A 25140-nucleotide genomic window follows, 5' to 3' on the forward strand; every position below is an offset into this window, starting at 1 on the left:
TGTACTTGTCCTGTTTTGTGTTTCAACCAACAGAAATACCTGAAGACTCACGACATTTTAAAAGAAGAATTATTTAGTTTTGGTCATGATTTCTGAGTGGGCCCGTATTTAACTTTGTTTTCCATCTTCGACGTCATTAATTATGTCCTTGATCTCCTTTCCTGTAGACATTCACTATTATGAAGTCAAAGCACGTGGGAATACTTCTCCAAGTTTCTGAGTTTCATACATAGATTTTAGGTGACCTTTTATTTTGGGCTTATCTTAACCACTTTGTTTTTTGTATGGAATCCACTGAGTCCTAGGTTAGAGAGTACCTCTCCAGAACAGTTCAGTTATTGCTTTTGCCAGGTAACCTAGATTATTATTGACTTGGATCCATTTTTACGTTTTGACCTGGGGTTTCTCATATGATGGGAGTAGTATAAATTTAGACTCAAAACACACACGAGATGGAGGCTGGGCTTTCAATATTTCACAGGAGATTTTTTCCCCTGACTGCCTCTAAGAATTAGGAAGATTTAGAATCCTATTGTTTACCAGGGCCAGTGAATGTATTATAATATTTTATTTTTGAAGATTTTTTTTTTTTTTTTTAGTTTTAGGTGTACGAAACAAGATAATGATTAGACATTTACACACTTCACATATAACCCCAACAAGTCTACTACCCGTCTGACATTGTACATAGCTATTACAGTACTATTGACTATATTCCCTATGCTGTACTTTACATTTCATGACTATATAATATTTTAATCTCCCTTTCACTGGATTGAAATCCTTTAAGCATCCCAGTTTTATTTGGTATCTAAATTCAAACTCTCCATTTAGAATGGAACCAAGTCCTCTTTTATGACTCTGCATGAACATTTAAATCAAGCACCTTGCCATTTCTGGGTCTGATATGTATCCCTAAGATAACTATAGGCTTAGTACTCACTGGTTTCCACTCTGGATCTCAGCACCCACTTAACTTTTTATTATTTCCTTTTCATGTGACTTGGTCATGCATTCATAGAATGTTGTATTTCATATAGCATCTCTAGGAATTTGTAGTAGGACAGTTTCTGTGTTAGCTAGTCTGCTATTTTGTTATAACTTGCAGTCTCCTTAATGTAGTGATGGCCCTAGGTTTTCTGATGTGGTTAAATTATTGTATCTTACTTCAAATGTGTGTGTGTGTGTGTGTGTGTGTGTGTGTGTGTGTGTGTGTGTGTAATACAGACTCTAGCACTCTTGGCTTTGTGATTTGGACAAATTATTTAATTATTCTCGGCTTTCGTCTTTTAAATATAGGCATATTAAGGATACCCATGTCATAGAATTATTGTGAAGATTGCATGAGTTAATAAAGGTAAAGCACCATAAAATGATGCCTAGGATATATAAGAAACTCAAAAGTTATATAAGTTCTTACTTTTTAGTAAGAACTGAAAAAATGGTAGCTATTAATATCATTAACTGTTCAATGGATGGTTCCTAAAAAATATGAAAAGTACTGTTGAAGTAGTTTCAATTGTTTGAGATACCGTGTTTTCCCAAAATAAGACCTAACCTGACCATCAGCTCTAATGCATCTTTTGGAGCAAAAAGTAATATAAGACCCGGTATTATATTATATTATACCTGGTCTTATATTAAAATAAGACTGGGTCTTATATTCATTTTTGCTCCAAGAGACGCATTAGAGGTGATGGTCTGGCTAGGTCTTATTTTTGGGGAAACATGGTAGAAAATGAACTAGAATGGAATTTTAGGTAAATCAGAACGTTTATTTCATATCAGGTTTTTAATGTCGGCATGCTTGATTTGACCTTTCAGATAATAAGAAGGTGAATTTAAAAGATTTTTTAAGGGGAATTAAAGAAAATCCACATTTCAAAGAGTCCACAGGTAAGTGAATACTTCTAGTTCAAAGAAAAGTGACTGAAAAATAAAGGTAATTAAAATATCATTATATGGATTTCAGGTTTTCAATTTGTAGTCTCTATAGTTTCAAAAAGAATTTCAAGCAGCTTATGAAACATAAGTAATGCAGGAATATGAAAAATAAATGAGGGGGCCGGCCTCAGTGGCTGAGGAGGTTGGAGCTCCATGCTCCTAACTCCGAAGGCTGATAGGGTTGAAGAAGGTTTATAGTAATTACCTCTGCTGTTATTACAGAGTCCTTCCTCAAGAGGAGTTGTTTTCCTTCCTTCAAGGGGTTCTGGATATGAATTAAATCAAGTCAGGAAATTGGTCAGGTGAGGGACCACCACTCTTCGTTGTGCCATCTCAAGTCAGGCCTCTGGAGTTTTCACGTGTTTCCAACAGGACTGCCCATCTAATTCATTTATATTATAGAAATCTTAACTTTAACTAATCAGCCCCATATATCCCTGTAGCATTAATCCCTGCATCATTCTTATTCCCATACCTTCTCTGTTGCCTAACCACATCATTTTTCCTCTGCTACTAAAAGACTATTGCTTGGCACCTATCTCCGAGGTCCCTCACATCCTCGAAATTAGGGAGACCATTTCAACACCAAATCTGCAGAGAACACCTACCAAAGAACTCTTCATAGATGCAGACACCCCATGAACAATGTATTTCTAAATGCTTTGGTGAAACAAATTTCTTTTTTTTTTTTTGCATTTTAATATCTCTAAAATTGGAACACCTTTATAATCAAAGCATTTGTAATCAGATGTACATTTTTTATTGGGGTATAATTCACATACCATAAAATTCATCATTCCTTTGCAGTTTTAACATAAAATGCTTGAGGCTCCTAAGGCTTCTTGAATTTGTGGCTTGATGTCTTCAGTTTTAGAAAATTCTTAACTATTATTTCTTTAAAGTTTTTCTGCCCGTCTCTCTTCTCTTATTCTAGGACTCCAGTTATATGAATGTTATATATTCTCACCGTATCTTCTATGTTTCTTACTCCCCCTTCTGTATTTTTCATCCTTTTGCTTCTTCGTGTTCATTTTGTGTTTTCTTCTGACCAGTTTCCCAGTCCACCAGTTCTCTTGCTGTGATTATTCTGCTGATAAATCCATTCATTGAATACTTAATTATGGTTAATATATTTTTCAGATTTAGCCTATTTAATATTTTTAAATGGGTTTTAGTTCCCTGCTGAAATTCTCAATCTTTTGTCTCTTTGAACATAGCAAGCATAATTATTTTGAAATCTGATTCTAATACTTTTTCCCCAGTATCTGGAAACCCTGTGTGTCTGTTTCTAGTTTCTTCCTGGCTTTGGGGGCACTAATAATCTATCACATTTCAGGGATTAGGATAATTCAAAGGTGAATTGCAGTTCCTGCGATGCCTATTTAATTTGGGTTAACCTTACTGCAACCCCAAGTGAGAGAGATTTACCACAGCTCTCTCCTCTTGATGGATTCTGGATTCTAATCCTTGTCCCTCTCGCCACGCAAGGCTTTCAGAAGTGCTGCTCATCCTGTTAGGCTCGCAGCAGCATCTTATGCGATTGGTAAGTGAGCCCCGCTGAAACGTAGCCTCATTGTTCTGGCTCTGACTTACTCTAGGTCCTATCTATGTCAGCTCTTTGATGCTATGAATCTTACTGGGCTTTTTTTTGCCCAGCTTTATATAAATTGTCTTCAGTGAGAAGGTTGATTTAAATGACCTGGATTCCCTGGTGAGTTCTTGTGTAGTGGTTCTAGTAATTGCAGAGAGATTTATTAAAGTCTTCTACGTATTCTGGTTTTTGTCCTTGTAGTTCTACCAATTTTTTCTTTATTTCTTTTTCAATAGATTTTTTAAATTGAAGTATGACTTACATACACTGAGATTCAATTCCTACATGTACAACTTAATACATACACAAGAATGTTCATAGCAGTTTTCATAATAGTTACTTATAATAATCCAAACCTGGTACAACTCAAATTCCATGAACAGGAGAATGGATAAATTGTGATAATTATATAATGGTATATTGTGTGATAAAGAATGAACTACTGTTATCAAAAGATTACAAATGAAACTCAGATATAAAGTTGAGTGAAAGCAGCCAGACACACAAAAAAAACATTCAGTACGATTTTATTCATATGATGGTAAATAACTGGCAGAATTAATCTATGATGACTGAGATCAGAATAGAAAATGAAATAGATAAGTTACAACTCTGAGAAAATATTCACAATTCTCACAACTCACAAAGGATTAGTATCAAGAATAAAGAATTCCAACCAATCCATAAGAACACAAACAGACCAAAAGAAAAATGAGTGAGAGAGTCAAACAGCTATTTCATAGAAGAGGAGGCACATGTGGCTAATTATTAGATAAGGAAGCATTTGACATTCTTCTCAGTGATTTTAGGAATGTATATAAAGGAACAATAAAATCACATTTAAAAAGGCAGCAAAGGAATGGTAAACACTGGATTCATGATAAAGGGATGGAGAAGGCAGAGGGATGGTTTGTAAGGAGAGTCCTCTGGTTAGATGCTGATTATTTTGAAGTCCTAGCTTTTATTTTCCACATAAGTTTGCTTGTATTTATTATATTATAAAATTTTTGAATTAACCAAATAAATAAAAGTGGGCCATGTATGGACCAGTAATGTTTCAGGCACCAAGGATAACCTTTTTTCTAATCCTGTGCATGTAATTTCTAATAAAAAGTTAAATCTGTTCCATCGTTTTCATTTTCTTTTCTTCAGAGACTTCATTTATATACATATCGGAGCTTCTCTGTCTCTTAATCTATCACTTTTGTTCTGAACTTTTTTTTTTTTTTGCATAGGCTTTTCTCTTCCTCCTTTTTCCCCTTCCTCTTTTTTCTTTTGGTTTTCATTTCTCTTCTATATGTTACTTACTACAGTTCAGTCATATTCATCCTACCTTGAGTACTTTTACTTGAGTCTTTATTTTGGAGTCGACTTTGTGTTTCTCTGCAATTTGTTTCCAGAATTCAGTCAGCTCTCATTTCAAATCTTCCTTTGTCCATTTCTACTCTGATTTGTTGGAAGAGTTCAAGGTGTTGGGTGGCTTATACGGTTTAAGAGTGCCCTCTTCAGTTTCTACAGTGAAGTACATTTACTTTGATAAATGGAATCTTTTTGGATGAGTCTTCTGACATTTTAATACCACTTAGTAGGGACTTCATCTTTAACTGCTTCCCACTTCACCACCGAACCCCATGCAGTGCTGTTCCCCATCCAGATACCAAGGTTATAATAGTCAAAACAGCATGGTACTGGCATAAAAACATAAAAACAGACACGGAGATCAATGGAACAGAATGGAGAGCCCAGAAATAAACTCTTGTTTATGTGATCAATTAATCTATGACAAAGGAGGCACGAATATACAATGGGGTAAATGGTGTTGGGAAAACTGCATAGATACATGCAAAAAAATGAAACTAGACCACTTTCTTACACCATATACAAGAATAAACTTAAAATGTATTAAAGACTTAAATAGTAAGACCTGAAACCATTAAACTCCTAGAAGAAAACATAGGCAATATGTGACAACTCTCTGACATTGCTCTTAGTAATATTTTTTCTGATACCTCTCCTCGGACAAGGGAAACAAAAGAAAAACTAAACAAATGGAACTACATCAAATTAAGTTTTTGCGTGGCAAAGGAAAGCCCAACATAATGGAAAGACAGCCTACTGAATGGGAAAAGATATTTGCCAATGATACACCCATAAGGGGTTAATATCCAAAATTTATAAAGAACTCATGCAACTTAACACCAAAACCACCACCAACAACAACAAAAATCCTCATGCATTGTTCGTGAAATTGAAAATTTGTTCAGCCACTATAGAACACAGAATGGAGATTCCTCAAAAAACTAAAAATACAACTATCTTATGACCCAGCAATTCCACTTCCTGGTATTTATCCAAAGAAATCCAAAACACTAATTCGAAAGGATATGTGCATCCCTATGTTCATTGCAGCGTTATTTACAATAACCAAGATATGAAAGCAATCTAAGTGCTCATCAATAGACAATTGGATAAAGAAGATATGCTACATATATACAGTGGAATATTACTCGGCCATAAAAAAAGAATGAAATCTTACCATTTGCAACAATATGGATGGACCTAGAGGGTATTATACCAAGTGAAATAAGTCAGACAAAGACAAATACCATATGATTTCACTTACATATGGAATCTAAAGAACAAAATAAGTGAACAAACAAAACAGAAACAGAACTCATAGATACAGAGAAGAAACTGACGGTTGCCAGATGGGATGGAGGTTGGGGGGTTAGGCGAAAAGTGTGAAGGGATTAAGAAATACAAATTGGTAGTTACAAAATAGTCATGGGGATGTAAAGTACAACAGGGAATATGGTCAAAAATATTGTAATAACTATGTATGTTGCCAGGTAGGTACTAGACTTATCAGAAGGTGATTACTTTGTAAATTATATAAGTGTCTAACCACTATGTGTACACCTGAAACTAATATAAAATAATATTGAATATCAACTGTAATTTAAACAAAATTAGAAAATAAGGATAAAGAATTTTGTTTACATATTTGATTATTTCTAGAAGATACTAGGTAAATTTTGGAGCAAATTATTTTATGGTCTATATTTCTGAACTTGGATATTTGGTATCGCTTTAGCATATCTAGCTCTTTTCTCTATGACCTAAATTATGTATTTTCTTACAGCTACAGCTAATGAAAACACGTGTAAGAATATGTTGTTGAATTATGCTCCAAAAGATGAGTGAGATGATAACTGATAAGGCAGATTGAGACTTTTGTGGTTTGCTTTTGATTTTTCTTGCCACTATTGCTTCCTGCCGTTCTCAGATGTAGTTGCATAATTTATTTTAATACATACATATGTTCATATTGATTGAAGAATCTATGTTTTGTTCTTAAAAGATATTGTAGCTATTTAGGCTTACCTCAATTTCATCTGTGGAAATAATAAAACGTAGGCCTAGATTTAAGCTAGTACATCTTGAAAAACAGTACCAAACTGAGCCCTACTTACTTGTATAAATATTTTTATTAAAAACTGTTTTATTTGCTGTTTTGCTGCTAAAATTAATCTGAGTGGTTTTTCAAGCCTCTTTCAACATATTCTTATGTAAACTTATCTTTAATATTGTATATGTTAAATGAATAGATTACTAGCTTCCTTTAAACACTTAAGTGTCTTTGGCTTCTTTTTTATGAAGATACGGGTAACCGTGATACATAGGAGTTAATATTTATTATATTTTTACTTTTATTTCAATTTTCTCACGTCTTTTTCTTTTGTAGAGTTTCAAGTTGATGTTCATGACCTTGACACTGTTCTTGGAAACATGGCAATCAAACTCACTGCTGAGGAACTTAATGATGTAACCCCAAATCTACCAACTGATGGTGAGTGACTTAGACATCATTATGCCCTCTGAGGAATTTGGACTTGAGACTGGTATTTTTTGATAGTACTTATTTGACTTAAATGAAAGTGATTTTTTTCTCTTAATATATTAATCTAAAGTTGATACTTTTTAACCATTTATTTATTTATTTATTCATTTAGCAAATAATTACTTACCATTATATATCAGGTGTTATGCAAGGTGCTAGAGATACAATGGTGAGTAAATATAGACATGGTCCTTGACCTAAAGAGCTTAATGTCTTGTATATCACAATTCTTAGTGTTCTAGTAGAAGCTGAGAATGTTGCCAGGATCTCAGTCAGGTCAGTAGTTTACACAGGAACAAGGGCTACCAGGGTTTCAGGAGAAAGTATAATAGTACAAGACATGTGATGAGAATTATGGTCTTTACTTCTTTTGCCATTGGTACCTGCATGAGTTTGTGTCCTTGCCAGAAGTGTTTTCAAAGGAAACCTGGGCAGCATGAATTGTCCTATAGAATTTATGAAGTAATGTGGCATCACAAAATGTTTTTCCTATACTCTCGAAGTCCATTTTGCTAATACTATAGAATGAATCCCAGCCTGAAATTATACATTGAAAATGTACTCAAATAAAATAGTGGAAATAATGGATTCTGCCTGGAGTTGTTTTACAATGTAAATACTTCATATTTTTGTTCTAAAGCTGTATGTTTTTCTGGATCCTAACTAAGTCATTATAGCTACTGGGAAGGTTGATGTAAGTATCTTAATGGATGGAATAAAAGCTGTTACAGGTAACACCTTAGAGTAATACCTAAGAGTAAGATGCTACTGGAAATCTGAGAACCAAGTTCTTTCCACTAAATTATGATTTAATGCTCTTTACACAAATATGATTATATGGACTTTTAAAATCTATCCCCACACTCCTTTAAAAAAAGTTTATGTGTAAATACCTATAATTAGATATTGGATTATCAGAACTTTTAGCAACAAAACTCAGTGCTCTTTGTTGTTTCCATAGTCCTTATCTGGAATCTGTGCCAATAATAAGCATATCTTCTCTGAAGTTTGGAAAACTAAATGCATTTTAGTTCAACACGGTAAATGGTGAAGGAAAGTTTGGTAAAGTTAGAGGTGATCTCAAAATAAAGCAAGTACCTCATAAAACTATTTAGGTCAGCAATCTATATCATCCTAATTTACTACAAAGTTTTTATTCATAATTGCATGTTCTGTTGCCTTGACCATTATTCAGAGATTATACGAGAATTAACAAAAACATCTTTATCAGAAGGCCCAAGGCATGTTTGTTAGGTCAGGTCTCTGTTCATGCAGCAGTTGGATGTAATGCTGCAAAGACAATTTTTAAAAATGATATAGAATCATAACATCATTCACAATAATGCCATAAGTCTCCATTTCTTTTGCTTTGAAGGAGGAGAGGTTGATGTCAACGCCATGAAAAAAGTTCCAGGAAACATGGGAATAGAACTTCAAGATAAGAAACATTGGAATTTGCCAACTGATGGTGATAATTTCTATAACAAATCTATTTCCTATCTAAGCAAAAAAGAATGGTGGTCACAAAGTGATTGTAGAGTAGGTGCTATTGACATTAAATTCCCTGAATATCAAGGATACAGGTTAGTGGATATTTAGTCCTGTCCAAAACACCCACAAAGACATTTGGCCCACTCCAAAAGGTCCTTGAAATTTGATCCACCAAAAATGTCCATGAGTTGGGGAGTGGCTGCCATGGCATGAGCCCCACCCCCTTCTCCAAGCCCTGAGTGTGGGATCCAGTGCCAGGGGCTAAAGGAGAGGGAATCTCTGCCAATTGGAGGCCTGAAAAACAAAAAAGAATTAAAAAAAAAAAAAAAAGTCCATGAGCATATCTGGTCCATGCCAAGTGTTCCTTGATATTTGGTTCAAATAGCCTATAATATTTATTCATATGTTTGGTTTACAGGATTAAATACATTAAAAATACTGTTATGTTTCATTGCTCCAATAAATGTGTTATGACTGTATTGTCAATAATAACCATTCTTGTCTCAGCAGTCTAGCTGGTAATGGCACATGCCAAGAAACAAATGGCAAATTTAAGAAGGAAGTGTGGTAGCATACTAGAAATAAGAATGGGGAAAGTGAAAGGAGGAATTTCAGCACAGTAGAATAATAATATTGTTTTACACGCCAAAGAGAAAGTAAAGTGGTCACATTTTAAAAGTTCTTCTTTCATAATAGTTTTATAAGTTGATACATATGGAAAAATTTTATAGAGCCTCAAATCTGAAATGATTTTTAAACCATCTTAGTGACTCTGATTTCTCTTTGACCTGAATTGTGTGTTCTCTTATAGCTGATGGACAAATCTAGCAGAATAGATTGCTGGAAGGTATAAAAACACTTAGAGGTAGGAAAGAATCATAATGAAAAAGTAGATAAATTGAAAGTTCTCATGATTTATATTTATTATCTAGATATTTAAATATACCTTCTTGTCATATTAACAATTGACTCTATCCTTAAGATTCTCTGTAGACTGCTCTGTAATTTACCATTTTTTTATTGTGGTAAATATACATAACAAAATTTACCATTTTAAGTGTACAATTTAGTAACATTAAGTACACAATATTGTGCAACCATTACTTCTACCCTTATGCAGAACCATTTCTTCATCCCAAACACACACTTTATACCCATTAAGGAATAATTCCCCATTTCCCTACTCCCAGCCCCTGCTCCCAGCCCCTGCTAACCACTATCCTACTTTCTGTCTCTATGAATTCGCCTAATTTTGGTACTTCACATAAGTGGATACCATTTAATATTACACATTCCATGGCAGATTATTTTTTAATTTATAGAAAAGCAGGAAACTTCTGTTCTGGCATCTCTGTGCTTTCACCACCTCAGGAGCATGAATATTTCAGCCCACTTATTTTGTTTCTTCTTGGTCTTTTAGGGGTCAAAGGAATCAGAAAGCCCTTATGCTGGCAAGGAGCCTCCTTGTCATGTTTCTGACCAATTTATTCCTTGTATTACAGTTAATGGTAAGGTTGATCTGGAAAAGGTGATGAATGAAGTGAAACCTTTTTCAGGTAAGACATTATAAAACACTTTTAAATAATTTCTAACCCTAGGTTATTATATTTTGCATAGTGTTTTTCCAATATTATATCATAAATATTAATGCTGAGATTTTATGTATTTATAATGAAATATTTACACCTAATTTTCTTCTGCCTTTGACTTTGAATTAGCTAGGATTCATCCATAAAAATAAGTAGTGATGTTCAAGCAATGAATTACATTTTCTATAGTTTCTTGCAGTATTATGCTGATCTTACCCAGTGTTTAAATCAGAGGTCACAAATAGGCCACCCATGAGTTGAATCCAACCTGCAGTCAATTTTTGTTAAGATCTGGCAACACTGGCCATACTTGCCCTCACAACAATAGCTGGTGTGTTTTCTCTTTGGACAAGGCATGTGCTATTCACTTCACCACAACCACTTTCACTCATTTTTTCTACCTCCAGGCTCCAGCAAGCTTTTCAGTTAATAACTGCTGGTTTAATTAGCCAAATCTAGGTAGGCACAGAATAAGATGAATATTTTTAGAAAATTAAGTTGATAAGGTTTCTTTCAATAATAATCACAATTCAGCATTAAAAAGAAAAAAGACTAGATACCTTAAATTACTGACCAATTATGTAATCTAAGTTTCATCCATGGTATCTTGCCACCACACTTAGGAGACCAGACTTTCTCTCTTTATGAAAAATCAAGGAATAAATTCTGTCTCACTATCCTGAAACACTATTGAAATATATGAGAATAGGAAAGTGAGGATGGCTTTATGTTAGCCAACTTTTCCATTATTTCAGATCATTAGAATGTCCTAGAATTGCCACGTTTCAACAACCCTTTTTTCGTTCAAAGAAGACAAAGTTGATACCAGTAAACTTGAAAGTGTTTTGGGAAACTTGGTGATTGAGCTCACACCCTATAAACACTCAAACTTGCTGAAGACACTGCCAGCTAGTGGTAAACCTTGTGGGTACTATCTGGGATTTTCAGGAAGTCTGGTTTTTGGAACTATGTGAAACATTACAAAATAAACCAAAAATGCTTGAAAATTATTAAAAAGCTAATGCTAATACAAACAAAACTTTCATCACTTAGATTTGGATTTAAAAATCATCAATCTAACCACCTTTCAGCTATCAGTGGCTATCAAAGTCAAAGTTCATTACTCAGCCCTCAGGTAGCAGATCAGATGGATTTGTAAAAATAGATTTTTTAAAAAAGAAGAAGGAGAGAAGCAGGAGCAAAGAGAAGATAAAAAACAAACTAAATGTAGCTGTGTTTCTACAGTATAGAATGTATAGTGTATCATGTTCTTTTCCTGACTCCCACACCTGACCTGACTACTTGCTATAAATAGCTTCTTTGTTATTTCATTGCTAGATAGGGGTTGATGGCCTGCATTTTTCATTTTGTGACTTCCTTATCTATTTCTTCTTGTTTTTATTAAGGAGGAAAGTTTAGTGTCAGTGATCTAAGAAATACTCCACAAAACACTGGGTTTAGGCTGGAAGCAAATGAAATCCAGGACCAGCAGACCCACCTACCAGTTACTGGTGAGCATTTAAAACACATTTATCCTGTAGGCAATGAGTAGTCTACTCTGAAAGCTGTGAGAAAACACACATTGGGGAGAGAAAAACTGGAGGCAAAGATACAATTTAGAGGCTTCTGCTGAAGTCCAGATGATAGAGCCTTATAAGGTCCAGATGATAAGGGTCTTATTTCAGGAACCACACTGGTGATATAGTGGGGAGACTGATTTAATGTGGTAGGGGGAAGGGAGGGAGATACTAAAAGTGTGAACCAGAGGTTTATGGTTTATGATTGCCACAAAACCAAAAACGGGGTGGGGGGGCACAGAAGAAGGAGCAGAATAAAGAGAAAAATAATATTTAGGACATAATTGAATATTATGTCAATTTAGGAGCTAGGTAGCAATTATGTCCTTCAATTAGGACATAATTGAATTGAGGCAATCACCAGACATTTAGATACTAGGTATCAGATATTTGAAAATGCATTCCTTGATTATTAATGTTATTATTCTTTAAGTATTAGGTTGGTGCAAAAGTAATTGTGGTTTTTGCAGTTATTTTTAACCTTTTAAACTGCAGTTACTTTTGCACCAACCTAATACATTGTCTTTGAACCATGAGACCCACCAGCAACGTTAAAACAATGCCTCAGAGTATCCCTGTGAGCACAGGAACGCCAAAAGAATAGAAAGATGTAATCAAGGAATATTTGAGAGATAAGGAATGGAGTTAAAGAGTAGGATAAGGAAAAAAGATAAGAGGAAAAGGTGAGGGAAGAGTAAGAGAAAAGACAAAGGATAGGAAAAGATGACATAAAGATATATACTTGAGGAGAAAGACTATTTTGTTAAAAACAGCATAACTGAGATGGTATCAGGACAGAGTTGAAAGGACCGAGACTGAAGAAAAGGAGGCGAATGGTCTCTTTCTTCACCCGCAGCTGAGCTGGGCAGCTAACATTAGGATGCAGGTCACTAAGAATCTTGACTGGCGTGAAGGGCTGGTTGTAGGTTTCATTACAATAGCATGGAGCCACAAGGACTAGAAAGAGTATCTTTTCCTAGGGCAGGACTTCATTATTTAAGGATCGAGGTTCGGAGTTTTAAATACTTTTCTTTTATTGATTCTTCCAAGAAATATTAATTGAGTGCAATATAACATACTAGAATTATATTGGTATTGCTTTATTTACTGGGTAAATGTTTATACTATCTCTGCAATGTATTTACTAGAAACTGGAACTGTTTAGGGTACAGGAGGAACAGAGATATAGTGTTTGCCCCAAGAAGCAAATACAGTCTAGAGGGAAATGAAAAAACACAAGAGAGCTAGTAAAGTTTGAGGATGAGGAACTCCTAGGCTCAGTGATAAATATAAATATATACTGAAGTTGGATTAGGCACCAAAAAGCAAACTGAATCTTGTCTATTGTGTGTACCCTCTAACCTAGTGGTTTGCAAACTTTTTGGCCTCAGAACTTCTTCACACTCTTAAAATTTATTGAGGATGTTAAACAGCTTTTCTGCTTTTGTGGATTAAATCTATCTATTAATATTAATTGTATTAGAAATTAAAACATTAATATTTATTAATGCAAGTTAAATAAAAAATTTTGTTTTGCAAAATAACTGTATTTTCCAAAATAAAACAAAAAATTTAGTGAGAAGAGGAACATTGTTTTACATAATTATAAATCACTTTATTGTCTGTCTGGTTTCTCATATTTGCTTCAGCATTAAATCTGTTGGGATATGTTGTTTTGGTTGAAGTATATGAAGACAATTTGGCCTCACACAAATATATGTAGTTGGCAAAGAAAGGAGTATTTTAATAGTGTTTTCAAATAATTGTGGGTATTCTTCTTTGATATTACCCCAAAACCCATCAAGTGGTAGATTTTTAAAGTTTAGTTGTCATATGGGATCAGAAACCATATCACTGAACTTTTTCTACTTGGTGACATTAAAATCTGTTCATGCTTTGGTCATTTGGAAAATTTCAATTCACTGAATTATTCAGATTTTCTAAATATTGGCACATTTCATTATTCAATATAAAAAAAATCACATTTGTTAATATCACCACCGATCTCATCAAAAAAGCAGTTAAGCATTGGGAAGCTATCAAGTCACAGTACAAACATCAGGTTTCCAAAATTCACAATTTTAGTTGAAAACTTGAACTATACTATTAAAACATTTACTCTTAGTTGTTTCCTTAAAATGACAGGCTGACTTTGTTCATTTCAAAATGTTTCTCAAATTCCAAACTCTGAATAACTATATTTTTTCCATCAGGCATTTTCTCAAGCGAAAATGGTGTTTCATGAAAAAGTAGCTAGTTTTTTCGCAACTCCATCACACAAGTTCTTTTCCCCAAGAAATCATTGTAGTTGAGGTGCTTTATGCACACTTCTTACTTTACTATACAGGATATTTAAAGGATATGTTCTCAAGGATTAAGATTTAATATTTTTAATAACTTTTGCTGCTTTACCAAGAACATTCTTAAGTGAAACACGATTTTACTTCAAGCATGTGCAGTGAGGAACACAGTAACTGCTAGTAGTGTGTTGCCACGGCCTTAATTCATGAGAAGATGCCCGCAGTTTTACCTACCACCACTTTTTCAGCATCAGTACAAATGTCAGCATGTGAAAAGGCAAAGGGTATTGTATTGGGTGACTCCTGGGGTCCATGGACCACACATTGAGAACTGCTGCTCTAACCCATCTCAGCCTTCACTCAATGCAAGAGAATTATGTCTGACAGGAAGAGAACTGGACTATACAATGGAGCTGACTTCAAACAAACAAACAAAAAACTCACTCACCATAATACTCTAAAGATTTTTTAACAGCAAACAGCTTATGAAATAAAAGGGAAGTTGTATTAAGTGAATGGATATACACTTAAAGCTCAAATCTTCTTTCCTCTGGTATATATTCTTGTGGATTAAAAATATAACAAAGATTCTAGAATAAGAATGAAAAATTATCAGGATTCCATATGCCATATCTTTATTTATGAATTTTCTATAATTTTTCAAGTCTCATTATCTTCATCTGAGTCTAAATTCTGAATTTTCTTCCAGAAAATGAAAAGGTTTACTTGGATATGTTGATGGATGCAGCAAACACTTTTACAGGTGAGTGAGAATTTGTATAAGACATTATAAAATTAAGATCTTGATACTTTGTAGAGAATTACCTTTTTAAAGCAGTAGTTTACCCCCCTCTAGCCATCATTAGTAAGTTCACTCTGCTCTTTTCCTTATTTACTGATAATTTTGTCTTATTGACCATAGTTTGGATTATTAGAGATTTAGGAAAAGTGTGAGCACCCTCAAAAAGAAGTATTAACTTGTCCAACGTATTGGCTATTAATGTGTTCATTTCTCTAGTTTAAAACATCAAAATATAGGTGAACACAGTGAATCTCGATTTGAAGTTTTTGTGTCAAGAAATATGATCACTGTGAACAATCAGTCCCATCACTTAGGTCATGAAGTAGTAACAGAAATATCACTTGCCAGTAGAATTATGTAGATTATTCTATATACTATCAAAAGTCATTGACCAGTTATACTGCCCCTGTGTTACTCTATGCTATATTGACCCATACATGGGATAGAAGTGTTATCTTCTTATTTAAATTAAAGAACCTTTTCAGGTGCTGAATTTTACAATAACTCTACATAAATGAAGTCAGCTCATGTGTTTAAATTTCACCCTACAGTTAGAAATAATGCTGTACTTGATTATGTTTTTCATAATGTAAAATGATTAGGTCTCTTAATATTGTCACCTGAAACAAATAAAGAAACAAAAATTCATAGACACAGACAATAGTTTAGTGGTTACCAGAGGGTAAGGGGTGCAGGGGGTTATAGATGAGGGTAAATGGGGTCAAATATACTCGTATGGTGATGAAAGGAGAACTGACTCTGGATGGTGAACACACAATGTGATATACAGATGATGTATTACAGAATTGTACACCTGAAATCTATGTAACTTTACTAACCATTGTCACCCCAATAAATTTTAATTAAAGAAAAAAAAGAAGAGAACGAATGAGAAGAAAGAAGCGTGTGTGTGCACGCGTGCGGCCCACATTAACTACTGCCTTGTGTTCCAACTAGGGGATAGATGGACCACACTGAGAGCAGTCCTTATCTTCCATTATTATTTGAGGGTAAACTGGAATTAATTTCTGGGTGAATCATATGCATATAATGTCTTATAAAACTATAGAATTCCTAATCTTTTTTCTTTTCACTTGAATTTTACCATACCTTACAGGAGATGGAAAGGTATACAAGAAAAGATTACTGGATAGTGTGAATGCTTTCAAAGATAGGAATCATAAGAACCACAGCTAAAATTTATTGAGATTTGCATTTGCTTTTTAAAATTTGGTTAGACTCTTTTTTTTCCCACTGGTTTACTGATACTGAATTTATGCCTCATAACCATTCTTCTTTGGGTAGAGCTACATTGGAGGAAGTTATTGTTAGTAATACGTGGCAAGCTTGAACTTGTGATTTCATTTAGGTTGGTTATCTTTATCACAGTTCCTCAGACTTGTCTAATTCTTCTTTTTCATCCATGATTACTTCAATTAAAAGGTGTAACACAGTGTTGAGGGAGAACTTATCTCTTCTCAACTTCAACACTATCTGGGTTCCCTTAAATGGCCAGTGTTTCACTCTCCACTTGGGGTGAGCTCCTACTCAAAGCTCGCATCTTCCACTTCTTGGACTTATTTGTATTTCTTCTTTTCATCCTCTTCTTTCCTAAGGGAAAAAAGTCAGTGTCAGTAGCCTGGACACGCTTTTGAAGAACATGGGAATCCAGCTTGAGAAAGAGGACGGTGAGGACTTACTGAGCCGAGTGCCGGCTGACGGTAAGCAGTTCAGGTACCACCGTGTCTCGGGGGAACCTTAGGGCTTCTATAAGAGGGCTTCTGAAAGTAAACTATTTTTTAATTTCTTTGGAAAACTTATGACATATGTCAAGCATACATGAAAACAGAGAGCAATATAACAAACACTTGTGTATCCTCTGGCTAGAGTTAACAGATGTTACTGTTTTGCTATATTTGCTTTGTATATCTTCCTTCCTTCCCACCCATGTATACCTTTTTTATATATATAAGATAGTTTCATTAATGATGCAGTAAGACCAATTTAACCAGATAAAAATGTCAAAGAGGCAAAGAGGCATTAGGAAGAGATTGCTAGGAGATGAGCCCCAGGCTAAGATTTCCCCATTAGAGCGCTTTTGATTCAGTCACAGAGCCTGTGAGTTTGATTAAAAACCTGATGAAAAACAAGCTTCAATCAGAAAGCCAGGCAGAGCATCTTTCAGTAGAGCCAGCACACGCTAGTCCAAAATGAACAAATGGTTCTTCTCCCCTAATTCAGGGTTCCTGTTCTCAACTAGTGATTGGCAAGCGTAGCTAAGGTAGGCCACTGCTACCAGCAAACATCTGCCTTGCTACCCTTATCTGTATCTGGCCTTAATGTGGAAAACAGTTTGGGCCTAGCTTCTAGTTTAAAACTTTACTTTCCCTTGGTTTAACAACACTGGTAATTATCAATCATTTTGTCTGGCCCCTCTTCTTATCATGAAAAAAATCAATATAAATCACTGTTTAATTGTGATATTCTCCCCACGTATTAGCTGGGGGATCCTCAAAATGACTTCTACTGGAAAAGATACTGTTACCAATGAAGTATTTTAAAAACCCTTGATTAAAAAAGAAAGATTATATTGTTTTCTAACCCAACAGTGTGACTATTTCGGTACCACTGCAATTCTTTCATTCATTAGCTAGCACAAACTATATGCAAAACACTGAACTAGAGAGTGAACAACTTATGCCTGGTGGTATAAATAAAATTAAGGCATGATTCCTGCTCTCAAATATCTTACAGTCCTGTGAGATGGAGGTGGGGAACATAAGCAAAATTTAGAGAGTGGGAAGATGGCACACTGTGACGGTTTAAAGGTCAGCTGCTTATGTAAATAAATGACGTCTAGGTTCAAATTCAGTCTTGTCTACTGAAATACATTCCCCTTATTGGGTCTGAAGGGAAAGGTCTGTTAGAAGGGACTACTATTAAACTTCTTCTCTATATAAAGGGTCATTTGATACTTTATAGAAAGTGGTATTAATTAAATGAATGCTCACTTTAGATTATCACTTTGATCTTTTTCTTTCCGTTTCTTGTTTATTTTGAGTTAAAAGTTACTAAAGAAAATCATGAAAAACAGCTGAATTCTAACCCTTTATATTACAACTTAAATTTTTCATGTCATTCTTCTAAGTCTAAGAGTAGGTCTCTATGCCTGAATTCTTTTCTTACAGAGAATGAAATGGCTGATTTGAATGTGGTGATGGATAAGGCAAAAGCTTTTACAGGTGAGTAAGAAGTTGTGGTGAAAAGGAATTCATTATTTACTAAGACCTAATGCTTTATAGAAAGAAAAAAGACGTCTTTAAACAGTTTTCTCTTGGAGCTATTACTGACATACTAAGTTGACTCCCTATAAATTTGATGGTTAAATGTTTGTTTTATAATCTTACTGTTTGATTTGGGATTTTTCCTGTATAGACCTATATTGTTTGTGTTCACCCATAATGTTTTCTACTTCACCATTGTTTAAACAACCAAAATATAGGTCAACACAGTTCCATCTCAAGGTGAAGCTTTTGTAGAATAGCCAGGAAATATGCTAACTGTGTGTGTCAAAAGACCCCATAATTCAGAAATACAATTACATTTGACTTGTATCTGGAATTATATAGGCTTTTCTTTAGCTTGAATTAAAAGTATAAATTCTATATCTAGCTTAACACACTCACATGTCCTTCAAATCTACATAGCTTAACAAATTGCATAGTCAATTTGCTCTACTAACTAATTAAGGATGTCACATAATTTGACATAATTTAAAATCAATCATTACTAGTCCATTCCTAAAATTCTTACAAATTAACAATTCCCATCTTTCCAAAGAAGAGAAGGTTGATGTCAGTAACCTGGACAACGTGCTGAGGAAAACTGGGCTCGTACTCACTGATGAGAAGGAGGAGCCGCCGAAAACTCTGCCAGGTCCCGGTGAGGATTTAGCACAGTCTTCGAAGCTGGGATTTATGGGCTTGTGTGTGAAAACTTCTGATATTATATGTGTGTATGTCCAATGAAACCTGTTCAGAAACACAATTTCTACACAAAAAGAAATCCTCTTCTTATCGTTTACATTTTAATACTGAAAATTGGCAACATCTTTCACAAGTGTCACACCATGAAAGCTAAACCATACTGTCACCCTGGGAGCACTGCCTAATCCAAATCATGGCCGAGGAAACGAGGGAAACCAGGGGAGGAAGAGAAGGAGGAAAAAGAAACAGGGAAATAAATGCTGTTTTAAATCCAACCAATAGGTACATTTATATCAGTGAAAGCATTTTTTTTTTCCAATGAAAGCTTTCTTCATCTTTGGTTTCATTCTTACTTGAGGATAAAACAGAATAAACTTCTAAACAAATCTTAAGGGGTTATTTTCCCTGAAATTATGAATGTTGTGTTTTCTTTGTGCTTTGTTAATCTTTCCATCATTTAACCTGTATTCTTAATTGTGTCTTATATTACAGCTGATGGAAAAGAACGTAAGAATAGATTGCTCAAAGGTGTGAAGGCCCTGGATGGTGAGTGAGAGGCATGATGAAGGAGCAAGTAAAATAAAATTCTGATGTTTAGCATTTCTTTTAAATGTTCCAACATTGGTTCTTGCCAATTTATCGGTCCATTGTTATGACTCATAATTTACCATTCTTCTTTGGGTGCATTGGCCTTTTGGGATTAAAGTATCTCATTACTGTAGGAAGTTTCTAACACCATTTTCTGGCTAGAACTGTACAGATTGGTAGTTTTTTCAACCAGGAGTCATGATACTTGCTTATTTCTCTCTCTTGATCTCTCATGGAAAACTAAAGCAGTGTCCCCTTGATAGGTTATGTAAAATACCCCATTTCTGCTTTCCACACCAATTCTGTGTAAACAATTATGGTTTAATTTTTAATTAGAAAAATATTTTTAAAACACAAAATACTGTAAGGAAAGTATCCAATTCTACCACTTAAAAAACTGATATAAAGAAATGGAAGTCATGGGGATGTAAGGAACAGCATGGTGACTATATTTAATAATATCATATTGTATATTTGAAGTTGCTAAAAGCATAGATCTTAAAATTTCTCATCACAAGGAAAAAAATTGTAACTATATATGGTGATGGATATTAACTAGACTTACTGTGGTGATCATTTTGCAGCATCTACAAATATTAAATCAAGTTGTACCCCTGAAACTAATATAATGTTATATGTCAATTATATCTCAATAAAACAAAAAGTGAAAGTCCTGCCACCTACCACTGATCTAATCCCTCCCCATAAGGGTAAATACTGTTTACTGTTTACCGTTATCTCAATGGTTATCTTTCTCTATTTTTTTCCTACTTTCAACAGACATGTCTGAATCTAGGGAGGTCTATATGTTAGCAGTTTCTTTGTGCCCTGTGCTTTACTCTCCAATTAGGAATTTATGATGCAGGACCATGATCAGCATTTTTCTCTCTTAAATATCAATACTTGTTTCTTATTTTTCCAACAATTATATAAACCATGTCCTTCTTTCCTAAGGACCAAGAGTCAAAATCAAAAAAGTGGAACCCCTTCCCATGGAAAACATGGGACTTAGACTCAAGGATGAGGAACTTGGGAAACTAATGACCCAAGTGTCAGCTGATGGTGAATGTTACAGACATCATTATATCCTTCAGAGAAACTGAGCCCTTCTAAAAACTGCTGAAAGTAGCCTTTTTAGTATCATAATGAAGTAAATGTAACTCATGAAGAAATAATATCTCCAAAAAATGCTTTTATTATTTTTTTTGAAGGCCACTGACTTTATTGATTTAAAGTACTTTATAAGGGCAGTGACTGTTCTGCCAAAAGAGAAACCAAATGGCATAAAACAGACCAGAGGTAAGGGTGGAAGTGAGGGAAGGGGCCAGGAATCCACTCAGAAAAGCTGGTAATTATTGACGTGAAACTGGCAGAGAAAAGAGAAAGGAGATGCATGCAAGAGTGGGAATTCCAAAAAAGTTGAAATGGTGAGGGGAGAGAACTCCTGGACGACTCTGGAGGATGTCGGGGGTGAGTAGACAAAGGAGGACATTTGAAGAAGACAAGGAAGGAGCCCCCACTTGACTGCAAACTCTGGAGACTCGAGGCTGGGGCTAGGGATTGGGGGCTCCCCAGAAAGCATCACAAGACGGCGTCGCACCACTCTCAAAGGCACCCAAAGCCGTGCTGGGACTACTTGGTGTTGGCTCCGCATGTGTCTTCTAGCCATTCCTGGAAGAGGTCTTCATCTTTCTTCAGCACCAGAAACTGCCAAGGACCATACAGGCACCTTGTCAAAGCCCCTTTCACCCAGCTTCTTGCCCAGGACTTCACCAATCCCATCCGGGCTCCCCACTGGCTTTTCCCCTGTTGGCTCTACCATGAAGTGTCAGTGCTTTGGGGAGGTTGTCATCTTGATCAGTATTAATTGGCAGCTCCCGTTCCCTTAAATCCAGCTCCAGCTGCCTGGCTGCTCCTGCTCATACATACCTCAACCCACTAACCCAAAAATGCTTTTTAAAGGATATGTTGGGGATGCCACTTGCAGGACTTAGCCAGGCCTGGGAATGCCACACACTTAAGGAGCTGAATGAAAAATGAAAAACAAATTTTTATTTCATTCATAAGGGAACATTTAAGAGAAAATTGAAGAAAGTCAAATGATGAGGATAGAATGGTTGCAAGACAAAGAGCTAATAACCCTAAGGTAGAAAAAGCCCTAATACATTGATTAAAAAAAAACAAACATATTGAGCGTAGAAAAATAGGCAAATATACAAATAGGTAATTCATAAAAGAGGAAATGTAAATGCCCAATAAAATATTGGAAGATGTTTAACTTCTCCAATAATGATGGAAGTTCAAAAGAAAACAAGATACAGAACTATTTTCACTCATCGGACAAGCAAAAATTAACAAGACTGAGAACATTTAGTTCTGGTGAGAGTATGGGAAAGGGGCTTAATGATATGTTTTAGGTAAGAGTTGCCATCACTATAGACCCACTTGGAAAAGTCATTTAGCAGTATCTAGTGGGGGGAAAAAATCTTCCCTTTTCTCTGGTAAATCCAGCCGCCATTCTCATCTGTAGTATACAGTATTTCTTTGTGCAGAGACCTGGTCCCTGTTCTGCCATTAACTTGTTGACAAATAATTTAACCTGACTGAATTTTAGTGTCTCCGTATGGAAAATGAGGCATTGAACTAAAAGATTCTCTAGGGTCGCATCTTGCTCTGAAATTAACATAGATAAGCCAGGTGATATACTTAATGCAATAAATGGTAGTCATGACAACGGTAGTGGCGGGGGTCAAGATGATGGGAAAGATGGAGACGATGTTAAAGAACAAAAGGAAGAAGAAAAGGAAATTCTATAATCTGTTAATCATTTTTGCCTGTTATGAAAATATAAATCCTAATAGAAGAAATATTTATTTATTAATTATGACCTTTATAGTAAATAAATAAGGTAAGATGCAACTCAGAGCATTTTATAAGAAATAGCACTGGTCTCACTGTCTTCCTCCTCCATTATCGTCCTTATTCTTGGTATCTTCTGTATAGACCAGGGGCTTTTGACTTTACTGTTTCTTCATGATGCTTGGGTTGTGGGGTTCTATGTGAAGATTTCTAAAACCACACTTATTAGAGATATAGAGAAACTCTAACATACAAGTTCTGACAATTAAGTTTGCAAACTTGTTGCAACAATGTTGCTAACCTTTTTTGATATCAGAAGGATTATTCATTATGAATTTGTACCAACTGGACAAACCAAGTTTACTATTTGGAAGTGCTGAAAAGGCTGCATGAAAAAGTTAGACGACCTGAACTTTCACCAACAATTCATGGCATCATGACAATGCACCAGCTCACACGGCACTGTCTGTGAGGGAGTTTTTAACCAGTAAACAAATAACTGTATTGGAACACCCTCCCTACTCACCTGATCTGGCCCCCAGTGACTTCTTTCTTTACCTGAAAATAAAGAAAATATTGAAAGGAAGACATTTTGATGACATTTAGGACATCAAGGGTAACATGATGATAGCTCTGATGGCCATTCCAGAAAAAGTTCCAAAATTGCTTTGAAGGGTTGACTAGGTGCTGGCTTCGGTGCATAGCTTCCCAAGGGGAGTCCTTCGAAGGTGACCATAGTGATATTCAGTAATGAGGTATGTAGCACTTTTTCTAGGATGAGTTCGCAAACTTAATTGTCAGACCTCGCATCATAGCAGTATTATTCCTAATAGCCAAAAGGTGGAAGCAACCCCAAATGTCCATCAACAAATAAATTATTGTTCAGCCTTAAAAAGGAAGGAAATTCTGACACACGTTACAACATGAATGAGCCTTGAGGACATTATTGTTAAGTGAAATAAGCCAGTCACAAAAAGATAAATACAGTATGATTGCATTTACATGAGGTTTCTAGAGCTGTCAAATTCATGGAAACAGAAAGAATGGTAGTTGCCAGGAAGGGGAAGGGTAATTGGGGAGTTATTGTTTCATGACTATAGAGTTTCATTTTTGTAAGATGAAAAAGTTCTGGAGATTGTGCACGATAACATGAATATACTTAACAATACTGAATTGTACACTTAAAAATGGTTAAGATAGTAAATTTTATGATATATGTATTTTACCACAATTTAAAAAAGAAATTAATAATAATAATTTTTAAATTCTATTTCTCAACCACCCCATCCAATTATCCCCACTTTAAATCTTGGTAGCCCCTAACATAGCAGGCCCTTATTAAATATTTGTTTAATTAATTTGTAAATTAAACTTCCCTTTCTTTCCCTCTATATCCCTGACCAGAATGGGAGACAATGTACCAAGTTTGGAAAGACTAGGGAAAAGTCAAATTACGCTCATAATAATAGGAAACCTCTAGAATTGGAGCCACTAAGTGAAGCCTGAAACAATAGTGAGGGCTCACACTAAGCCTATGGTGTCAGAGGTATGTGTGCTTACCCATCCTGAGGACTAAAGGTGCTCCTAACTCCTGTGCTAGAGGATTTACAATACCCTGAGACACGTTAGATCTTGAATATTAAAGTTGCTGATTGAAACAGTCATAATCCTTTCTTCAGTTGCTCTTTTTAAATCAATAATACTGTAGACTGACTACAAACCTGGAAGAGTGTGATTTTTTTGGTGCCTCTTCCTAGGTTTAAACAATTTATGAAATTGTTCTTAATCACCAATCAAGGGAGTTGGGTAAAATTTTGTACTTGAACAACTTTCAATCCACTACTGTTGCATATGGAAATATATTACTATAGTTTTAAAAAACAAAACTTCCCCTTCCCTAAAATCCCAACAGTGTCAAATGTTCTGATTCTGTAAATCACACCCACGGGTGCTGAAGGAACTACATTGAAAACACTGTGGCTCTAAAGCTAGAAGGAGCTGGGGGTCATTCTTCCCCTGGGCCTGAGCCTGAGAAGTGAATGAGGTCACAGTTGTGTGATGGAACAAACCCTTTATGGGATTCTTATCTGATTGAAGCCCAGAAGTAGAAAGTAGCACAAACTAAAAGTAGATAAATATCTGGATTTTGTGGGAATCTACTGAGTCTTTATTTATTTTTTTAAATCTATCATCTCTGTGAGAGATTGAAGGTAGTTTTTTTAAAGTAATGATAATTTTGATCCAGGAGGATGACTTCACAGTGCCTTCCAAGTGCCTAAATTATTGAGCCTCTCCGGAGTTCCCAGCTGTGGTAGGTTTCCAGATTTTGAGCACATGTAATTGTTTAGAAGCAAATGCTTTCTAGGCTCTGAGATGAAGGCCTGGTAAAATTGATCAAACTCTGACTGAACACTCAGAGACTTTTTCTTCCTGGTTTAATAGTATATGATTGTTTAATATTCCTAAGTCAGCAGCCCAGTTTTCTTGTTAGTGAACTACCTTATACACTTTA

The 25140-nt window shown here is 35.2% G+C and overlaps 1 protein-coding gene and 1 pseudogene across 1 annotated transcript in view; one reads left to right on the forward strand and one right to left on the reverse strand.

Moving 5' to 3' along the window:
- Positions 1–25140, forward strand: part of EFCAB3 (EF-hand calcium binding domain 3) — a 69090-nt gene that overhangs the window by 15628 nt on the left and 28322 nt on the right. Inside the window, exons 5-14 of the mRNA XM_019732833.3 lie at positions 1825–1896; positions 7281–7385; positions 8812–8904; positions 10430–10483; positions 11923–12027; positions 15103–15156; positions 16812–16916; positions 18384–18437; positions 19036–19137; positions 19674–19727. Of these exons, the coding sequence (XP_019588392.3) occupies positions 1825–1896; positions 7281–7385; positions 8812–8904; positions 10430–10483; positions 11923–12027; positions 15103–15156; positions 16812–16916; positions 18384–18437; positions 19036–19137; positions 19674–19727 (798 nt within the window). The remainder of the gene's footprint in view (positions 1–1824; positions 1897–7280; positions 7386–8811; positions 8905–10429; positions 10484–11922; positions 12028–15102; positions 15157–16811; positions 16917–18383; positions 18438–19035; positions 19138–19673; positions 19728–25140) is intronic.
- Positions 21351–21621, reverse strand: LOC109448000 (barrier-to-autointegration factor pseudogene; annotated as a pseudogene).

This window comes from Rhinolophus sinicus, chromosome 12 (genome assembly GCF_057876585.1).
Source record: "Rhinolophus sinicus isolate RSI-liver-muscle chromosome 12, RSI-T2T, whole genome shotgun sequence".
Classification (NCBI taxonomy): domain Eukaryota; kingdom Metazoa; phylum Chordata; class Mammalia; order Chiroptera; family Rhinolophidae; genus Rhinolophus; species Rhinolophus sinicus.